The 19,665-nt window shown below is 41.5% G+C and overlaps 2 protein-coding genes and 1 long non-coding RNA gene across 7 annotated transcripts; 1 reads left to right on the forward strand and 2 right to left on the reverse strand.

The window, feature by feature from the left end:
- Positions 1–445: 445 nt before the first annotated feature.
- ppef2b (protein phosphatase with EF-hand domain 2b) lies at positions 446–5,924 on the forward strand. The gene is made up of 18 exons (XM_085463984.1): positions 446–497; positions 586–603; positions 726–734; positions 823–950; positions 1,433–1,487; positions 1,667–1,842; positions 1,930–2,044; positions 2,644–2,690; positions 2,782–2,948; positions 3,128–3,164; positions 3,494–3,643; positions 3,755–4,105; positions 4,184–4,369; positions 4,447–4,589; positions 4,797–4,903; positions 5,019–5,182; positions 5,286–5,373; positions 5,577–5,924. Exons 1-18 carry the CDS (start codon positions 446–448, stop codon positions 5,759–5,761), a joined length of 2,178 nt encoding a protein of 725 aa, XP_085320110.1. The 3' UTR covers positions 5,762–5,924.
- Positions 3,166–4,235, reverse strand: LOC146706012 (uncharacterized). Its single transcript, XR_014921439.1, has 2 exons — positions 4,173–4,235; positions 3,166–4,083 (listed from the first exon to the last, which is right to left on the reverse strand). It is a non-coding gene; the product is annotated as an uncharacterized LOC146706012 (long non-coding RNA).
- Positions 5,925–9,179: 3,255 nt separating the features above from the next.
- On the reverse strand, positions 9,180–19,418 carry nup54 (nucleoporin 54). 5 transcript variants are annotated; one of them, XM_085463986.1, is made up of 15 exons: positions 19,306–19,418; positions 18,816–18,923; positions 16,892–16,975; positions 16,713–16,748; positions 16,127–16,207; positions 15,215–15,379; positions 14,682–14,899; positions 14,408–14,595; positions 14,115–14,311; positions 13,449–13,503; positions 12,757–12,850; positions 11,393–11,500; positions 11,003–11,122; positions 10,214–10,324; positions 9,180–9,741 (listed from the first exon to the last, which is right to left on the reverse strand). In XM_085463986.1, the coding sequence occupies exons 1-15, from the start codon at positions 19,346–19,348 to the stop codon at positions 9,613–9,615; spliced, it is 1,737 nt and encodes a 578-aa protein (XP_085320112.1). In that variant the 5' UTR covers positions 19,349–19,418; the 3' UTR covers positions 9,180–9,612. The 5 variants fall into 5 exon arrangements, with proteins under 5 accessions (XP_085320112.1, XP_085320111.1, XP_085320114.1 ...); XM_085463985.1 differs by having other exon boundaries at positions 16,584–16,748; XM_085463988.1 differs by lacking the exon at positions 18,816–18,923.
- Positions 19,419–19,665: the final 247 nt, after the last annotated feature.

The raw sequence follows: 19,665 nt of genomic DNA on the forward strand, positions 1-19,665 counted from the left end.
CTTTTTTCCTTTTACTTTTTACAAGGTGTAAGAGAGGAGGTAATGAACGGAAGGGGACGTGGCCAGGTAAGTTATTAATGTTCAGTGTGGGCTTTTGTTTGGATTTTGCTGTATATTCTTCATTTTTATATTAATATTAAATGCCAAGGTTCTTATTCTGTTAATGGTTAACATCATGAATTCAGTCATTTTAAGGAATAATTTGTTTTTCCAAGTTATTTACATTTACGTTACTTGTGTTGTGAATGCTATTTTGGATTTATTGGGAACATTTCATAAATCAAGTGTCAGTTAAACTGTAAAAATAAGTATAGCATGTTATTTTGTATCTAGAGATCTATTATTGCACTATTCCCAGGTTGCAAAACACAAGCTCAGAAATTTCAGACTTCTGCGTGAAAGTATCTTTGTCTTTGTTTCTGACAGTGACAACAGCAAAGAGGTCATGGGCTGTGGCCTGAGAAAATCAGAAGTACAGCAGAAGAAATGTGACAGAGGTGCAGCTACTTTCCAATTTTTTTCTTCTTTAAAGAAATGCTTTTTTGAAATTGTAAAACTACAACTCAGTGTCTTCTCCCATTTTAGTGAGCCTCTCAGTCCCAGGTAAGTTTATTTACTTCATCAGCTGTACCTTTCATAGTGTATAGTTCAAACTATTCTCTGGAAAAATTCTCAGTAAGTTTAACTTTTGTAAATGTAACCCCACTTTTATGCATGCGGTAAAGCTGCCACTGGTAAGTGTTTCAACCTGGATCTGACTAAGAGTGTAAAAGTACTGGTAATGGAAGATGAGTGCTTTGTTGTTTCTCTCCAAATCTTCAGCAATCAGAGCGGCTCTGTTGATTCAGCGCTGGTATCGGCAGTATGTTGCCCGGCTGGAGATCAGACGCAGGTGCACGTGGAACATCTTCCAGTCTATTGAATATGCAGGACAGCAAGATCAGATCAAGGTGAGCTCACGCAATTAATGTAAGTCGGTGTCATATATGCATTATGAAAGTAATTTTTAGCCATCTTCCGGTGTTTTATAATGTTGGTCATGCAATTTTCTGGTAGAGACTGGAATACCTGCACAGCTAGTGGATGTATTGCCCGTTTTGGATAGCATCACTATGAAGCTGACATATTTGCTTTAACTATAAGACAGGTCATCACATCGCTTTCTACTATTGAATTTAATACAGACACTAATTGTCTGCCATGCTATTTTTATTTTCACTTTTCTTTTAGCCATAGGTCATAATTTTAATGTGTCCTATACTTTGATATATGAATAACAGACATCTGAAAACATGACATCAGTATCAGCTAACTATGATACCTGCACTGACAAGGGGTCCGGTGTCCACTCTGCTTAAGCACAGTTTTACCGGACTAGTTGTATGATTTCACAAACTGTCATTTTTATGGTTACTTTTTTCACTTCCTGCAGCTGTACAGTTTTTTTGGCTTCTTGATGGACCACTTCACCCCAGCCAGCAGTGAAAGTAAGACAGTGACTCTTATCACACACAGTTTCATTCGCGGTATTATAGGTTTCATTAGATTACAGGCAGTGAGCTAATCCGAGCTCACCCAGCCTGCTCCCTGCTGAGAAGCACGAAAGTAGCTTTTCCTCACTGCACTGATCCACGTCCGTTTCTTTTCTCCTCTGTCTCTAATGAAGGAAATTTAATTTCTCACATCTTTCGTGAGAACGAAATCTGCCGTGATGTAGAATGGGAAAGATATTTTTGCTACAAGAGCATAGATGTACCAGACAGCTACACGGGGCCCCACTTGACCTTCCCCATGACGTTCTGCGGAGTGTCAAAGCTTGTCGAGGCTTTTAAGCACAAGCAAGTAGGTACAGTGGAGGCAGATATAGTCTTTTTTTGCCTTATTCTTCCACACTCGGATTATTCATACATGATTTCTTTCCCCCAGTAGCAGCTCCATGCACGATATGTTCTGCAGATTCTTGGGGAGACTTGGAGACTTCTAAGAATTCTTCCAAACATCAGTCATCTTTCCTCCTGTCACACCAAGGAGATTACAATATGTGGTACACAACAGGCCTTTCCTAGATTTGATCCCCAAACTGTGCCTTTTTTATTTCCTACTATTTGAGCATGCACCCAGCTATGGAGGACTGAAACCGTCAAAATCAAAATCAAGAATAATACATACTAAGTATTATTTGTTATTATTGGTTTTACTTTTCAGTTCCATTTATTTTTCCATGTTATTTTATTTTTTATTTAATTAATTACTTACCTATTTGCTTTGTTGTTACCGGTATTGTCTTTTTTTGCACAATGAAACAAAAAATAAATGTGACGTGACTTTCTGCAACAAATTAAACAAATAAATATGCCCTGGGAAGAAATATAAGAAAATGTGTAACAAAATAAAATAAAATGGGAAAGTAAGACAAATTGTGAAATTATTTGATGGATAAATTATTATGGTGGCAAACACCTACAGATATATTGATTTATGTAACGCTTTATAAATAATTAAACCTCATATTTATAGTTTGTATTGTTTTTGTTGATATGATCATTACCACATGATTTATTTGATCATTTTTGTCAGTTTCAGTCTACTGTAGTCACAGCAGTCATATGATGAAATAAACAGGTTTTCTGTTTTCTTTTCCAGGAGACCTCCATGGGCAGCTAGAAGATCTGCTATTGATATTCTATAAAGTAGGCTAGGCTACACAATCCACACATTTCAAACAGGCTTGCCACTCCTAGATGGTCAATTTGATCAAACTTTCCTCTTAAAACTGTCCAGAATGGTTTGCCATCTACTGAGAAACCGTATGTGTTCAATGGGGACTTTGTGGATCGTGGCAAAAACTCCTTGGAGATTCTGCTCATCCTGTTTGGGTTCCTGCTAGTCTACCCCAATGATGTTCATTTAAACAGAGGGAACCATGAGGACCACATTGTTAACCTAAGGTAAGCCAGTCTTCAGAACTCTTCCTTCTCTCAATCTCGCTCTCATTTTTTCTTTCTGTTGTTTTGTTTTACATCTTCAGTCAGAATGCAGTCATAGTCTAGCTTAAAGAAATCATTTTTATATCGATCCAACATGTGATGTGTTTACTAATTTTGTCATTCATTGTGTGTTTTCCCAGATATGGCTTTACTAAAGAAGTTTTGGGAAAATATAGGGTAAGGCTTAAACTTACTTTAATATTAGCATTCAGTTTGACACCCAAACAGTAAACAAATAAACAAATAATATTAAAAAAACCTAAATGCATAAAAATACATTAGAATGTACAATATTAAAAAGAAAGAATTTTCAAGTATTTTTTTAAACATGCATTGAATTTTACTGTTTTTACATCTGTAAAAAAAGTTACTGCCAGAAAAAAATTACCTTAGGAGTGAATATTTGTCTATATCTATGTTTGTGTTAGCCCTGCAGAAGAGGATGGATTATGATAATAATGACCATGACTATATACAAGGTATGATAAAGATGACTTGATCTGCAGGTGCACGGCAAGAAGATCCTTAAGCTTCTCCAAAAGATCTTCAGCTGGCTACCTCTGGCTACTGTGATTGATCACAAGGTGCTGATTGCGCATGGAGGGATCTCTGACACAACAGACCTGAACGTAATAGCCAGAGTGGACAGACACAAAGTAAGAACGACCTTTCACTTTCAGTTCGTTGTGTTTTAATTTGAATTTTGTTCTAAGAAAACAGAAATGTCTGCATACTTCATCTGTGTTTTGTTTTTTCAACATGCACAGTATGCGTCAACCCTCAGACCTCCAAAGATGACTAAGCTAGCCGTGAACGGCAGCAACAGCCAGACAACGAACAGAAGGAACGGAGACGCCGGCGTTCCAGTGGACTTTCGACGTCGGGTGCGATCTCTGACTCACCACAGCTCAACCCCACCTCAAGGCCTCCCACGACGTTCACTGCATAACCTCCACACCAGCCATCAGCACATGAACTGGTCCGTGGATGACGAGCTGAAGAAAAGACGTAGGTTGGCTGGGTTTGACCAGTCGTATGGAGAAAGGAAGAAGCCAGACTCTGACTCAGACCCAGAGTGTGAAGAAGGAACAGAGACCTACGAGCACGAGTGGGAACAAGTAAGTGGTAGTGAGGATCGTCAAACATAGACCAATTCTTCAGAGTGCTCATACAGTTCATTGATACCCTCTGTCCAGATGGTAGACCTGTTGTGGAGTGATCCTATGCCCCAAAATGGCTGCATTCCCAATGAAGTGAGAGGGGGAGGCTGCTACTGGGGCCCAGATGTCACGGAGGAGGTTCTCGGAAGACACAACCTGCAGCTCCTCATCCGCTCCCATGAATGCAAACAGGATGGCTATGAGTTCTGCCACAACCACAGGGTGAGCACATAAAGCACAGGTTTCTGAGTGACAGAAGAAACCTTTATTTTTCCCATCATCTCTTCTCTTGTATCCAGGTACTAACAATTTTTTCGGCTTCAAATTACTACGAGGTGGGCAGCAATAGAGGAGCCTATATAAGAATGGGAGCTGATCTGGTCCCTCACTTTGTTCAGTATCAGGCCAGCAGGACTTGCAGAGAGCTCACACTGAGACAAAGGTAAAGGAGCACAGAGAAATAGTCAAGCATTATTTTAACATTAACAATTCAAAGAGTTTTTCATGAGATTTTCTGACAAAAAGTTCTTTTGAGTTGGAAGAAAAGTGGAAAATCAAGTGAAAACCTTTGCTGAAGATGGCTGTACACATTGTTTTAATAAATATGAAATCCCTGAGGATTTTCTTTTCCTTCTTGGCTTTTCGGCAGTGTTGGCTGGACGGAGAGATCAGCTCTACAAGCTCTGAGGCGACAGCTGTTCGTACACAAGTCAGATCTCATCAGTGCCTTCCGAGAGTTTGATCCTAACAACACAGGTTAGCTGTAACTGCTTTACACTAAATAGCATTCAGAATTTTCAGAACATAAAACACATCATAACGGCAGCATATGAGAGTGTGAGGGCTCGTCATTCTTCCCATCTTTTCGTAGGGATAATCTCTCCAAGTCACTGGGCAAGTGCCACAGAGAGCGTGCTGAAGCTGGGTTTGCCTTGGAGAGTGCTGCGCCCACAGCTTGTAAGCAGCACCAAGAATGGTATGGTGGACTACCAGGAGTGGATGAAGGAGCTCTCCATCACTGAGCCCAAACTAGAGGTGACTCATTTGTTCTTAACTTACTTCCCTTCTGCTCAGAGCTGTAAAACCATGAAAAATGTATGGCACCCCAAAATACAAAACATGCATCTTGTCCTGACAGATATCAGATACCAGCCTACTGGAGACGATGTACAAAAACCACTCCAACCTGGAAACTATCTTTCGGATCATAGACACAGATCACTCAGGTTAGTTAACAACCAAACTCTCAGTTTTAGTGTTTATAAGCAGTGTTGGACCCATGTCCTACTACTCAGCTTGACTGTTTTTTTTTTATATGCTCTGTTATTTCTGTGAATGGGTGAAAGACCTTCTGAGATCACCTCCAAGGTCACCAACACAATATAGCACAGGTTTGTGAATTTTCCTCTCGCTCCACATCCCCCTAAAGGTTTGATCTCTTACGAGGAATTTCGCCAAACCTGGAAACTCCTGAGCTCTCATCTCAAGACAGAGATCAGTGATGATGTCATTGCAAACCTGGCCCAGAGCATCGATTTTAACAAGGACGGAAGCATCGATATTAATGAGTTCATGGAGGCTTTCCGTCTGGTGGACCTCTCTGCACATTCCTGAGAGGATGGACCGGGAGCTGGAGCTGCACCAGCTGAAATGCTGGAAGGGCTGTGTTTACGTTTTACCTTGATGCACAATCATGAAAAGTTTAATAGTTGGGGTTACTAGTAGTATTTTACATCATGAACTAAAAAGATTATTTTTCCATTGCAACGTAGATCTTTTTCACCACTTTTTAAAAAACTTTCTATGTATTTTTAAAGTTTTTATCTAACTGAAAGTTCACCTGTTTAGTTGGTGAATAAAAACATCAAACAGGTGCAATACTGGCTTGTCTATTTGTACTCAGTGCACTATTAACATCTTTGGAGCAGATACTGTTACAGATACACATCGTAGTTTATTCACAGTTCCTCGAGACTACAGGAGAGGGAAAAATGGTAACACTTTTTAATACAGCTGGTGAATAAGGGCGTGACTCCCCTGTAGTTAAGTTTAATTTTAATGTATTTTACTACCAACTGATTAAAAAAAACAATTTCCCCATAATTAAATGTACTTCACAATGTACTGTACAATATAATTGTTTGTTACTAATAAAAACATTAGTTATTACTCCCTTTTTCTAGTGTACATACATTTAAGTATTTGTAGGTAAATACATTTTAATTGCAATTTCAAATAAAATACACTGAAACACCATTTAATCATTGGGGAATTATGCCTTTAGTCTGTATTATAAAGTGTTAATGGAAAATAGATACAGTATGATGTCTTTCGTGGTTCCATAGTGAGCTGCATGAGTGGATGTAGGAGGGCATACTGCAGATGCAGCTCACAGCTTGTGTCATGATTTTCTTGACCTCAGTTTCTGTTAGTGATAATAGCTGTGATACACCATACAGACGCAGGCTCTTTGCCAGGTTACTAAAGTAGAAGTTAGATGTGGGGATGTAACCTGCATGAAAGCTGCTTAATTGCACCTCTTAATCTTTAAAAACAAACAAACACCTGAATTCAGTCTCATTGCTACAAGTGTAAATGCTACCATCACTCTATGGACTCAATAACTGCACAATTTCAAATCTCCTCTTGGATTAACATCAGTATAAAAGCTGTATGCTACTTCTTGGAGTGTAAGACTAGCTCGCAGCTGCTTAGCCATGGAATGACTTGGGTATGACTATGCTTCAGTGCACAAAATAAGGTCCATAAAGGCCTGGTTTGATAAATTAGATATGAAATTCTCTGCGGCCTGCTGGTGTGGGGGGGCTAGGAGGAGTTGGCCGTCCGACTGCGGTCTGGAGTGTGGGGCCTCCCTGCTGCTACGGAGTCGGGGCGGTCTGCCTCTCCCCACCGCAGGGAAAAGGGTAACACCACCTGGGTCTGGGTGCAGTTCCCCCCTCCAGGGGCAAGGGTACCTAGATCCGGTTTGTAGAGTACGCTTGGGGAGTGTGATCGTGTGTACAGCGCCTCTCTATGTCTGTCTCCACGTTGGGTGAGTGTGGAGTAAGTGCATATGAGGGCATGAGGGGGGGAATGGATGTTTGTGTCTGTGTGTGCCTGTATGTCTGTGTCTATATGTCAGGTTGGGTATCAGACGCCACCTCTCTGGGGACATCTCAGGCCCTCCAAGGTTTGGAGGCCTATCTCCACCTACCACCACTTCCCCTGCCAGTGGCGGACTCCCTCAGGTGTCGGTGTGTTGGTGGTTCTTTGTGTCTGGGGGTGGGCGTCCGGGTACACACCGGCTCACTCCTTGGCGGCCGCTTATCGGGGCCTGGAGCCTGGGGCTCGCTCGGGCCACTTCGGAGGTGGGGTGCCCCCGGCCTCTCGGCCTGGGGCTCGGTCACTCTGGCACAGCTGGCTGCCGGCGGAGCTCACGGGCGCGTCACTGCAACCCCCCCTGGCTTCTGCTCCGCGGCTGCTGAGTGACCCCTCATCTGGGACTCTCCTCAGCTCTTACTGGGACAGTGGCGCGGCTGCCCCTCTGTTGGTCTTCCTTGGTCTCTTGTGTTCTGGGGGCCTCTGGATGTCTGGAGTCTTGATCTCCTCCATACCTGCTTCATGCCCTGGAGGACGGGGCTGTGGCCCCCCCACACCCTCTAACAGATCATTACATGAAGGAACCTTTGGAATGCAAGCATGCTGATCCACACAGGTATGCACACAGGTGTACACACGGGTATTCACAGACGCGGACTACAGCTTTCTTGGCTGCTGCCTCAAAGCACATTGTGCGCTGTCTATCTTGCGTGCTGCACAATATCGTTTATTATTTAGTATCTACTGATATCTACTGCTAGCTAGTTTATTGTGATGGTGCTGTTTTTTTTTTTAAATATGTTGCTCTTTGTTGTTTGCTTTCTCTTGTTTTTTTTCTCCATACAGGTGACCCAGGTGTTTTTTGTTTTTCTTTCTTCCCCCCCTTCTCACCGTCTCTTCTCCCCTTTGGTTTTCTTTCTCTCCCTCTCTTTCTTTCATTCTTTCTCCCTGTCCTATCCCCCAGTCATGTCTGTCCCGTTTGTAGCAACTGAAAATAAAATAAATTCACAATTATAATAAAGGTCAATCAAATGGACCAATATGGCAAGGCCATGATGATCCACTTGGTAAAATAAATCCGCTTGGCATCTTTCTTGGCCTTAAGACAACAATTCTGATGGCTAAAGATCCAAACAGGGCACACAAAAAAAAAAAAAATTAGATATGAAAGAATTTGACTTGTCCACATAGATCTTTGACTTCAACCCCACTGAACACCTTTGGGAGAAAGTAGAATGGAGACGGCAATCCAAGCCCTCAGTGTCCGGCCTCAAATGTTCTTCTGGGTGAAAATCTTGCAAAAAGAATTCCCAGAAGAATGGGAATGGTTTTCATAGCTGCAATGGTGGGGAACTCCATTTAGAATGGGATATCATAAAAAGCTCCTGTGGCTGTTATGTGTAATGTGTAGGTAGCTCACATAGTTTTGGCAACGTAGTCTATGTGGACTTTTCCCCCAAATATTTACAGGCAGATGAACAGATAATAACAAATAATGGGTATTAAATATTTACAATAAGACGAAAGTAAGGAGGCAAAGGCTGCCGGGTCTGGAGAATTCAGATGTTTAGCTCTTTGCCAGGTACTGAAGTAGAAGTTAGATGAGGGGATGTAATCTGCATGAAAGCTGCCTAATAAGTTCAACTGCCAATCAGTCTTTCATCTCCACCGGGATGTGAATCCGAGACATAAATCCTATCAACTCAAGCCCTGCTTTGATGAGATGTTGGAAAGGGCTGGCCTGAAGAGCTAAAGAAGGACCGTCGGGTGTTTCTATATTTGCACCAAAACAATGAAAATGCTCAGATCACAAAATAGGTGGACTTACAGGAATACATTTTCCCACACAGGAATAGATTATTGGGGAAATTAGCCATTGTTTAAAGTATGTGTGCAAGAGATGCAAGGTCACTGTGCTTTTTTCAACAAATGAAATTTATTAACATTCTAGGAGGATAAAAAAGAAAAACAAACATGTATTTACAATGTCTTCACTGGTGACATACACAACTTGTTTACATGCCAGTCACATTTGTAGTCTTATAATTATAATCTGATTTGACAAAAGGGATCCCAGCTATTATTAGACTTTGTTGAGTCTTTTCCATTAGGGCTGTGTCAGTTGAGAAAGCACAGATTAACCAGTCAGTGTTTACCTGGTACAGAAAGTGGGGCAAATGATAAACCTGTCCATGTGGGGACTTAAAGGCACATTCTAGTCAAAATGATCATCTGAGCAGACAGGTTCAGATATCACTGGGGTTATCAGGGAACTACAGTGCAGATTACCTCTAAATTAAATGGCTGATGCACCATTTTTTTGGGAGGATTGTGTGTCTGAGCATGTGCGGGTTGGTGGGGCAGACTCAGCTGAGGATGCCTCCTCTCATGTGTCCGCTGTCGCTCAGCCCGTGCTCTATAAGTTTGATGTCTTCCAAGTCATCTTTGATGACACTGATCAAATGACTTAAACCTTCCTGCTGTTGTTTTAAGTGCTGAAAGAGAGAGAAAAGGAGACAGTGTTTCAGTTACCGGGAGAAGACAACTTAAACATTCAGCTGTCTCCGCCTTCATCCACAAGTTTAGAGCAGTCTTCCTCAGATTAGAGCCACCAGTAAACAACACAGAAGCTCTGAGACCGACCTTGAAGCTAATGTTTTTACAATGTTACACTTATTTGCAATAAGGAAAATGCACCTGTGCAAGAGTGATTACTTCTGTCGTTCACTGTCAGCACCTCAGAGATTACCCGCGTGAAGGAAGCTGGGTGAGAACCCTGACTGGATGTTAACATCATGATAATCTTTCAGCTTTTTGCAACTTAGTATCGGAAGACTCAAATGTTACTTTAATGTTCTCCTTCTTAGTGTTTTTTAAGTCCTGGGCCGACTTTCAGAAATCACTGAACACATGTTGTGAATGCCTGCACAACAACTGCAGGTCAGAGGTGCTAAAGTTCCGACTCACCTGTCTGATTTCTCTGAGGAGGTCTGCGTCCACACTGTAGCGCTCTTCTGATCTCACAGCTCCAAAGTGGTTCTGCATCCGGATTTGGGACATTAATTCATTTAACCGACCCTGTAAGACAAAGACAGAACAAATACTGTAAAAAACAAACACACGTTTGACGTCTAATAGCTGCTAAGAACTGTACGAACTGTTCATTCATTTTAGGGCTGCAATGATTCATCAAGTAACTCGAAAAACTATTACAAAAATATCCTCAATGAAAAGTCTTCGCATTGTTTCTTTGTAGCACTCAGCTAAGAGAAACTAAGCTAACAAACGAAGCTCCATTGTGTCATGTCCCAAACTCGAAATGATTATTCATGCTTTTGTTTCGTCACGATTGGAATACAGCAATGCACTATACACACACACACGTCTTAGCAAAACCTCCCTAGAACGGTTGCAAATTGTTCAAAATGCTGTTGCCAGGACGAAATCCTCCAAGTTTTCACATGCGACTCCAATCTTGATGCAGCTACACTGGCTTCCAGTTTATTTCAGAGTGCAATTTAAGATTCTTTGACAGCTCTTCATGGACAGGCACCAGGTTATTTCCCTGCTGATGGTGCCCATCTCCCCCCCCTTTTTGAATAATTTCTATTTCCTCATTAAGGCAAACGTATTTATGCGATTACTCAATTAGTCAATGGAGAATTGATAGAATACCTGATTACAAAAATATTTCATAGCGACTCTAATTGTTTGAAAGAACATAGCACTGTGCAGCCACAGTTTCAACACACTTGCCTTGAACTGTGTGGGGGCATTGAGTTCAGACTGAATGGTATCCAGCTGCACTCTGAGGTGCTCCTCGTCCACTTGGATAGCGTAGCCACTTTTTCGCTGGATCTCCTGTTTGATCAACACCTTCCAAGGGAAACAAAGGAGGAGAGATAAATATGGAAGGGAAAAAGAAAACTTATAAAGTAGTGAAGGGAAAGCTCTAGACTGATGTCATTCAGATATGACAGTTTATTTCATGCAAAACACAGTTCTACTTTTCAATTCCCACACATTATTTTTATTTATGTAAACAGTGAATTTTGAGCTCCTACAGTTACTCTAAGTTTAACAGAGATGTAGGGGATGTCTGAATGGCTTATTTAAAAAAAAAAAAAAAAAAAGTGAGACAGCAACCTGCAGCACTCGGTGAGATAGATCCATCAACTTCCTCTTGTACTGGGCGATCTTTGCCACTGTGGTTGCTTGGTTCTTTTGCAGTTCACTGATGTCATTGGAGATAATCTGCAAGTCCACACATGCATGGTTGAAAACAGTGAGGATGAACCTTTGTGACATTTCCAGAATTCCTTTGATTGCAAGTACTTTATGCTTTTTTAAAACTGATAACAAGCATATGTTTGATATTAGAGGTCTTCACACATCCAAAACTTCATGCCCGAATGCAAAAAGACTTGGAAAAAGTTTCACCTGGAGCAAAATTAATTTATTATTTGAATGCAGGGGCCATGGACAACAGAGAAAAATGCCAAACCTGATCTGGCAAGGATGCTCAATCTGCACAGATATTAGAGCTGACTGTAAATCACAAGGTAGCTTAAATGTAATACTTCTTTAGAGTTATGTAGCCGTCTCTCCTGTGCTTGGCCGTGACTTTGACTAACCGCCTTTGCCAGGAAATTTAGGTTAAAAAGATCCAGGTGTTTCTGTTGCTCTTTCCTCTTCCTGATTAAAGCAGTGTGGCTAATACCTCTATACAACTTAAAGGTCCACTCGCTACAACAGATACTGTGACTCATTTTGAAGCAGCGTTTAACAGAGTGACGAGAACTTTGACATTTATAACATTATGCTGAAACACACACAGTTCAAGACCAACAGCCTTAGAACTGGACTCAAGTGACAATATTAAAAAGTAGAAAAAAGCAGATGAGAACCCACACAGCTACCAGGTCTCATGTTCTAGTTTAGTTTGAAATGTCCTATGATATACATATGTGTGTGGTGGGGTGTGGTTTGTGGCTCAGCTGCAGGGAGGGGTGGAGCAATGATCAGCAGACCGTGCCATGGGAGGCTGGCCGACACAGCTGATTTTCACCATACTAATCACACTTTCTCCCATTGCAGTAGCTGCTGGGGCCTGGGGATAGCAGTGCAGACAGAGTGCACAGTGGAGCAGAGCTGGGCTGAGCAGGAGAGAGATCCAAAGCAGAACTGAGCGATCTGGACAGTGTTTAAATAAACGTCCCCTGAAAGTGCAACTGAGAACTGTGTGCGTCTCGTGCTGGGATCAGCGTAACCAAGTGTTACAATATAAATATACTTGCTTCCAAACTGATTTTGTTGTTAACAGAACATTTCTACCTGAAATAGCAGGTAAACACGGGTGTTTCTAATCACATTAAAGCTGAACCTTCATGTCATTACTAACACCTGTGCTTACATGCACTGCACCCATGTTGAATCCTTTAAGAAAAAGAAGAAAAAAAATCTGGAAAATTAAAACCACAAACAGCAGGAACAGTGACTACTACACTCACATCCACTCTGGTCTGGTGCTGTTTAGTCATCTGCTCCTGGATCTGCAGCCTGCGGAGCAGCTCCTTAAATCCTACCATGGGCACTGGGATCAACCTGGACACAAAATGAAGCAGCAGCTTTTATTGAATTTTTGTTGAACTTGTAGTTAACGGTAACAACTCACAAAAAAACCTTTAGAAACTATTTATTATCGGAACTAGATCAAATCTGGGGAATTGGTGCCTCGGCTTTTCCTACTCAGGCTTTCAGAAAAACATTTCTCCTAATATGAACTAATTTATTAAAAATGTGTGAAAAGGGGTCATGGATGTTTATGCTAGTGTGCTATTTCTATTCTTGTATGTTGCTTGCTTACTTGCTGTTTATTAGTGTTTGCTGGTCCCTCAATGGTTTGCAATATAGAACAGTTATCTTATCGTCAGCCCAGACTTTATGCTTATGCTTTAGCGCCCTCTATGGGTCATGTAGTAGACTAGGTTTTGAATTATTTATCATAACAGATAAATAATTCAGACTGTTTGTTATAGACTGATGAACACTTGGAGTCGATTCATGTTTATCTGTCATTTTCCATATTGGTTCAACTAAGTTAAATAAAATTGTATTATTTAGCCAGATGTCTTGCTTTTTATAAACTCGGGTAACTTTGCGTTAATTATAATAAAAACTTATAACAACACAACCAACTCACTTCTCTGGATCGGGGTTGTCCACCTTGGCCTGTTCCCAGATAATAGGATCCACTCCTGTTCAGGAAGAAACATTATTGGCAACTATTCAAAACAACCAACTTGAATGACACTTTCTTCTATTACAGTGGTCTCTCGCTATAACGTGTTTCACCTTTCATGGCCTCGCTGTTTTGCGGATTTTTTGTGTGTGCAATTTTGCATGTTTTTTTTTTTTTTTTTTTTTTTTTTTTTTAAACAGCACTTTATATTCTGCGTCCTGATTGGCTGCAGAGCATTGTCAATCAATATCGTGCCATCTCCCCTGTACAGTACAGAGCGCATTCAGCTTTTCATATTTACATAAATCTTCGATTGCTAGCAGTGTGACTCTGAAGTGCTGTGCTGTATGTTTGTAAGTTTCCTCCCCAACAAACAACAACGTCGACGAAACGTTTTGCACCGTCAAAGGCAACCGCGGGTGCCTTTGGTTTCATTCTATAATACTGGACGTATTCTTCTACGAAGGTTTAAACTTTTTACAGCCTTAAAACATCTATAATAATTGTGAAAAATAAAGTTGGCTACTTCACGGATTTCACCTATTGCAGGTTATTTTTGGAACGTAACTCCCGCGATAAACGAGGGACCACTGTACACAAGAAAAGAACACACCAAAGCACATTTACCTGCAGGAGCATTTTGCAGCAGCTGTTTGAGCTGTGCTGGGGACAGCTCTGTGCGCGTCACTGACATGACCACTCCAATCTGAGTGAGCTGGACCTTTATGTTAGCCTGCTCCAGGTAGTTGAAGAGGGTACTCGCTGGGATTCGCTTGGAGGTGCCGTTGGGAGAGCGCTCAACCAAATAAATGATCACCTCTGTTCTAAAAAGGACAGGAGATACAAGAGTGTTTCTACATGATCTACTACTACTACAACAAAAACAAAAAAAGAAAAATAATCACATATTTATGACTTACTGGTCATTCGACAGGGCTTTGACACCCTCTACATTGACAGTGAGGGTCTGGTTGCTTCCTAGGATCTTGTGGAGGGACTCGACCAGTTGCTGCTGCTGAGCTCTCACATCAGCTTCTTTTTTATTAAGAATCAAGACTACTAAACCATCTTCATCCTTACTCATCGGGATGCAGCTGTACCCCACCGCCTAGGAACCACAAGATACACATGACTACAATGTAAAATTCAAAGCAAAACAAACCAAACACACTGTGCTGAGCTTTCTGTCTTTACCTTGAACCTGCAGAATGGGTTCTCCTGATTGAACTCCACAGGTGGGTTGTTGTTGCTGTAGTAGCCCTTCCCTGTGCCCCAGTATGCCTGCAGCTGGTTCCATTTGGCAAGTATGGAGTCACGCTCATCTCCTAACAAGGTGGGAGCTGACAGAGCGGTGACCTGCTGGTAAAGCTGGGTGGACTGATTCTGACCCGCCTGCTGACCGAACAAGCCTCCTGGCCACGGGAACCAGAGGTAAAACATTTCACAGCTCATTTTATCTTATTCTTCAAATGTATTCAAAAAACATTTTACTAGAAAAGAAAGATGCCAGAAAATCATGTGGAATTTAGTGAAATGTCTCCAATTTCATGATACCCAAAGTTGCATAATTATAACAACAAGGTATTGGCACCAGTTTTGAACTTTGTAAAAGATTTGTTTCTAACAGAATATCAGTCTGAATAGCTGTGGTTGGCTTTAACTCTGTTCAACAGATATCCATTTTATTTGTATTTTTCCCCTATTTGCAGGGAAATTGAGGTTCTTACCTTGCTGCTGCTGAGTCTGCTGGATATTAAAGCCTCCAAAGCCACCCAGGCTAGTTGCTCCTAGTCCAGTTCCAGTTCCAAATCCCGATGTTCCTGCAGCAGTCCCTGTGCTAAGCCCAGTCGGGAATCCAAACCCTTTGTTCTGCATGTTACCAAACAGGCTTCCTAAAACAAAACAACGTGCAAACACAGGGAGGAAGTATGATTGAGGAAGTACGAGTGCTCATGAAAAACCAGTTTAGAAAACAATGTTTGGGAAATATGCTTCCAGCTTTGCTGGAGAGACACCGCAGAAAATAAAAGGACTTTTGGCAGTTTTAGCATTTGTTATTTTACAACGGAAGCCTTAAAAGTGATACAATAGTTCCAAATAAATTTGTGGTAACAATCTAAATAAATAAAATTGTGAACATTTCATTGTTATCTGCAGTGTGGCAGCGTTTTTAGGTGTAAGTAAATGAATGAAATTTTCTATCCTTTTCCAGTGAGCTACTGCCACTCATGACACTGAATCCACTGAAACAAGCATTACGTAGAGCGACACAGCATGAGTCAAAAATAAGCACAAAAGTAGCCTAGGTGATGTTTACCACCTAGGCTCAGATGGCTGGCCCTGCTTTTGCCTGAGATTTTGTGCTGTTAATTTTTTTTCCTTCTCACTGTCGCCAAGTGCTTGCTCTTAGATTATTGGGGTTTTATCTCTATTATGGTAGGGTCTTTAGTTGCATTATATCAATTAATGTGAAATGAATTAAAGCCCATTTTTTTCTCTTCCAGTGCATTGCAATTTGGCCAGAAATGCAAGATGTTCTTCAAAAACCTAGCATTATCTTCATGTACCTTTCCTGGCTTGCACAGAAATGTTAACTGTAATAAAGCAGAGTGGGGGTTCAAACCAGCTCTATAACTAACCTGTTGCGGGGGGAGCAAAGCTAAATGTTGCCCCTGGTGCAGCAACAGTTGTCGTCGTTGTTCCGAAGCCACCGAATGCGCCTAAGAAGAAGAGAAAAGAAATGTGCTCAATGAGGTGACAAACCCCCCCAAAAGCAAAACAAAAAACAAAACAGGTGAGAGAATGACAGAATGAAATCACAACTGCTACGATTAATAAGAGGAGAATGAGAATTTCACTACAATATAGCGATTTACCTCTACACAAAGGTGAAAGTGTAGTGACTCTTGACAGCAATCAAATGAAATGACTAAAAATTCAACATTTTATCTCTTCATGCAATCACAGCGATGCATTGTGTTCATGAAATGAATCACCAGGTGAGGAGAAAACGATCCTTGATCCACACAGATATCAAACAATGGATAGAAATGTAAGTTTACAGACAGAGTGTACTGATTCACAAAGGTCATCTACCTGTGCTAGCCAGGCTATTACCAAAATTGAAAATTGTGCCAGTGGTGGTTGCTGTACCAAAGCACCCCACATTAAAGCTGACTGCTGCCGGGTTTGCATTTAAACCGAACCCCCCAAAACTAAACCCACCAGCCGTGGTGTTTCCAGCTCCCAGCCCCCCAAATCCTGCAGCCAAAGCAGGCAGGCAGCGAGAAAGAGAGAATGACATGGAATTAAATGACACAACGCCAGATTTAGCACAGGCTCATTTATTGTAAAAACAGTCTTCAAGTGTCTTAAAAGAAAAGTCTGAACAATGAGCGTCTTACCAGTGTTGGTGGAGCCAAAGCTAAAGCCTGTGGCTGGTGCAGCAGTGGTGGTGGTGGCTGCCCCAAAACCAGGGGCTGTTAGAGCTAATGGAGGCAAAGCACACAAAAATAATACATTATTGGCTTTATTTTGCATTAGTTAGTAAAACAAAACGTTAACAGCAAGCACAAGAAGAAGGTCTTTATCTTCTATGTAGCAACCCCTGAAGGAATTTTCTTTTACAAAGGGACCGTTTACTTAAGTCCCCACAATTGCAGTTCCCAGATGTGAGTGAATCCCACATTCCCATGATAAAATGCTCAACTTTAGCTATGAAAACCACATTAACAGCCTAGTACAGACAGTTTGGGACTGTATGCAACTATCTGTGCTGAATACTAGTAAGGTCCTAGTTATACAGCAGTCACACAGGCTTTGAGGCTAGCTGGCAACTAAGTGGCAACCACTGGTTGAAAGGGAAAAAAAACAAAAAAAACAACAACACATTCCCTGGTTGGCGATTGGTTACAAAAGACAGCTGGCTGTCACTGAGTGAAATCGGTTGAAAATGCTGCATCAAAAGCCTCCTTTATGATTGCATCTTATGGAAGATGATGACTTGTCTGCAAACACCAACTACTTGCGGAGTCGTAGTGAAATTTGGAAAAAGTGCGACAAACCAGAAACGGAGTTCTGTAGCCATCAAATTACAAATTATGCTTCAGTATTCCAACCAATATATTTCAAAACATACAACTTTTACTCTGAAGGTGAACACTCTCAGTTTACAGTTTGTGTCACACTTTTCACAGTTTTACTAGTGCATGGAGAGCAGCTGGTGTATCTTCCATGCAAACTAGGCAACCACTAATCTGCTAGCAATCACAAGGAGGCTCTTCAATGCAGCACTGCATTCTTTTTTTTTGACACCAATTTCACAGCAACAACCGCCAACAACTACTCGCTAAACAGTGAGAAAATGCACATTTGGTTGCTGGATGGTTGCCAACCGGTCTCTAGGCCTATATGACTAAAGACCATCCAAATAACCAGACCTCTTGGGGAAGCTCAAGGAATGCTTGCTTAACGACCAATACCTTTCAGGTGGTGGTCTTTATCAAGCTCATCACGAACTGGACACCCTGACAATGTTTATAGCGTTGGTGCCTTTTTGAGCATTTAGAAGTATCCTGTCTCAGAGTGAAGCTGAAAAACTAGTTCATGCATTTATTACTTCCAGGCTGGAGTACTGCAATTCATTATTATCAGGATGTCCGTAAAACTTGCTGAAAAGCCTTCAGCTAATCCAAAATGCTGCAGCAAGAGTGCTGACAGGGACTAGAAAGAGAGAGCAGATTTCTCCTGTATTGGCTTCCTGGTAAATCCGGAATTGAATTCAAAATCCTGCTCCTCACATACAAGGTCTTAAATAATCAGGCCCCATCTTATCTTAATGACCTTATAGTACCATATCACCCTATTAGAGCACTTTTTGACAAACAATATGGCTTGTTGTGTGATAATACCCATCCAAGCAGTTCAGGTTTATGAGTGACATTTGAGTATTTAATTAGTTTGTTATTTAGGACTGATTAGCAGCTATCTGTATCTGTGAGGTGCACCATATAGTGAGTGCTTAGTTAGTTGGTTGAGCCCCGTCATCCAAATTGCCCATGTTAAGGATTTAAACCCAAGAAACCAACTGGTAGATATGTTGAAAGTGCATCAAGAGGTGAAGAAATGCTCAATTTAAAACAAACTTACTAACAAAACAAAACAAAAACACCCAGAAGCTTTGAGCCCTAGACTGAGGGAACCTAGTGGGCTCAGTTATGCTCCGAGAAGAAGGGTTTGATCACATTGGTGGCGGTTACGTGATGATAATGCCCCATGTACAGGATAAACCCCGTAAGGAGTGAATCTGGGTCTAAGCTTTGGACTTACTACCGAATCCGGATGAGGCTGTGGTTGTGGTGGCTGGGGTGCCGAAGCCAAATGTTGTCGATGGCGTAGTTTTGGCTCCAAATGAACCGAATGAAAACCCGGACGTGCCTTTTAGAAACAAACAAACAACGAGAGAGCGCTGTAAGTACTGGGTAAGCTTGTATTAGCTTCCACACGGGCATCCAAAACAGTTAGCCACAAGAGCTAGGTCTCACTGGAGCCCAGTTTAGCACCGAAACACGCGAACACAAATCCGACTGCAATTCATTAGTTGCACTGACTCAAGTGTAAAAGCGCTCTCTGTTTTCACGTGATGTCTGTCGTTAGCCGGTAGACGAACCCACCGTAACAACTGAGGGTGAACCATTAGCCGACCATTTCTATGTATTACTCATGTACAAGCATTAACACAGCTTTAGCTTCGACACGAAATATGTGACACATCACCAGCTCTTACAAGTATTTCATAATTAACTAAAAATGTCCATACTTGCTGCTGGGTTGCTCGTGGCACCGCCAAAATTGAACGCCATGTTGAGTGCTGTCACCACGGACACCTTCTTCTTCGTCTTCTGCTGCTGCTGCTGCTTCTTCGTCTGACTCTGGTCCAACTGGGTGGTGCACTACCGCCACCTGCTGTCCCAAAATAATAATTGAACAGCCGCCGGTACAAAAACAGTAGGTTACTTTTATGAAAAATATTTGTGGAAAGGAACATGACCGGTGTTGTGCCAAAAAGTGAGATGTTTCCGTGTGTTTTCTATGTGCAATATATTTGATTATATTGGTAAATAGATTGCAATCAAGAGGGGGGTATGAAGGGGTTTTAAGATAAGATAGAACTTTATTA

This window comes from Copadichromis virginalis, linkage group LG7 (genome assembly GCF_057382275.1).
Source record: "Copadichromis virginalis isolate Kocher_CV1m ecotype Utaka linkage group LG7, C_Virginalis_male_GT1.1, whole genome shotgun sequence".
In the NCBI taxonomy this organism is placed as follows: domain Eukaryota; kingdom Metazoa; phylum Chordata; class Actinopteri; order Cichliformes; family Cichlidae; genus Copadichromis; species Copadichromis virginalis.

What these genes read in the sequence shown, in the direction of transcription:
- nup54 (XM_085463985.1), bottom strand. Translation starts at nt 19,348, where the DNA reads ATGGCGTTCAATTTTGGCGGTGCCACGAGCAACCCAGCAGCAA. An exon ending in AAAGCCCTGTCGAATGACCA is followed by an intron (nt 14,312 to 14,407) that starts GTAAGTCATAAA and finishes TGTCCTTTTTAG; the next exon opens with AACAGAGGTGATCATTTATT. An exon ending in GACAACCCCGATCCAGAGAA is followed by an intron (nt 12,851 to 13,448) that starts GTGAGTTGGTTG and finishes TTTTGTGTCCAG; the next exon opens with GTTGATCCCAGTGCCCATGG.
- ppef2b (XM_085463984.1), top strand. Translation starts at nt 446, where the DNA reads ATGGGCTGTGGCCTGAGAAAATCAGAAGTACAGCAGAAGAAATGTGAC. An exon ending in CACCCCAGCCAGCAGTGAAA is followed by an intron (nt 1,488 to 1,666) that starts GTAAGACAGTGA and finishes TCTCTAATGAAG; the next exon opens with GAAATTTAATTTCTCACATC. An exon ending in AAGTTTTGGGAAAATATAGG is followed by an intron (nt 3,165 to 3,493) that starts GTAAGGCTTAAA and finishes CTTGATCTGCAG; the next exon opens with GTGCACGGCAAGAAGATCCT.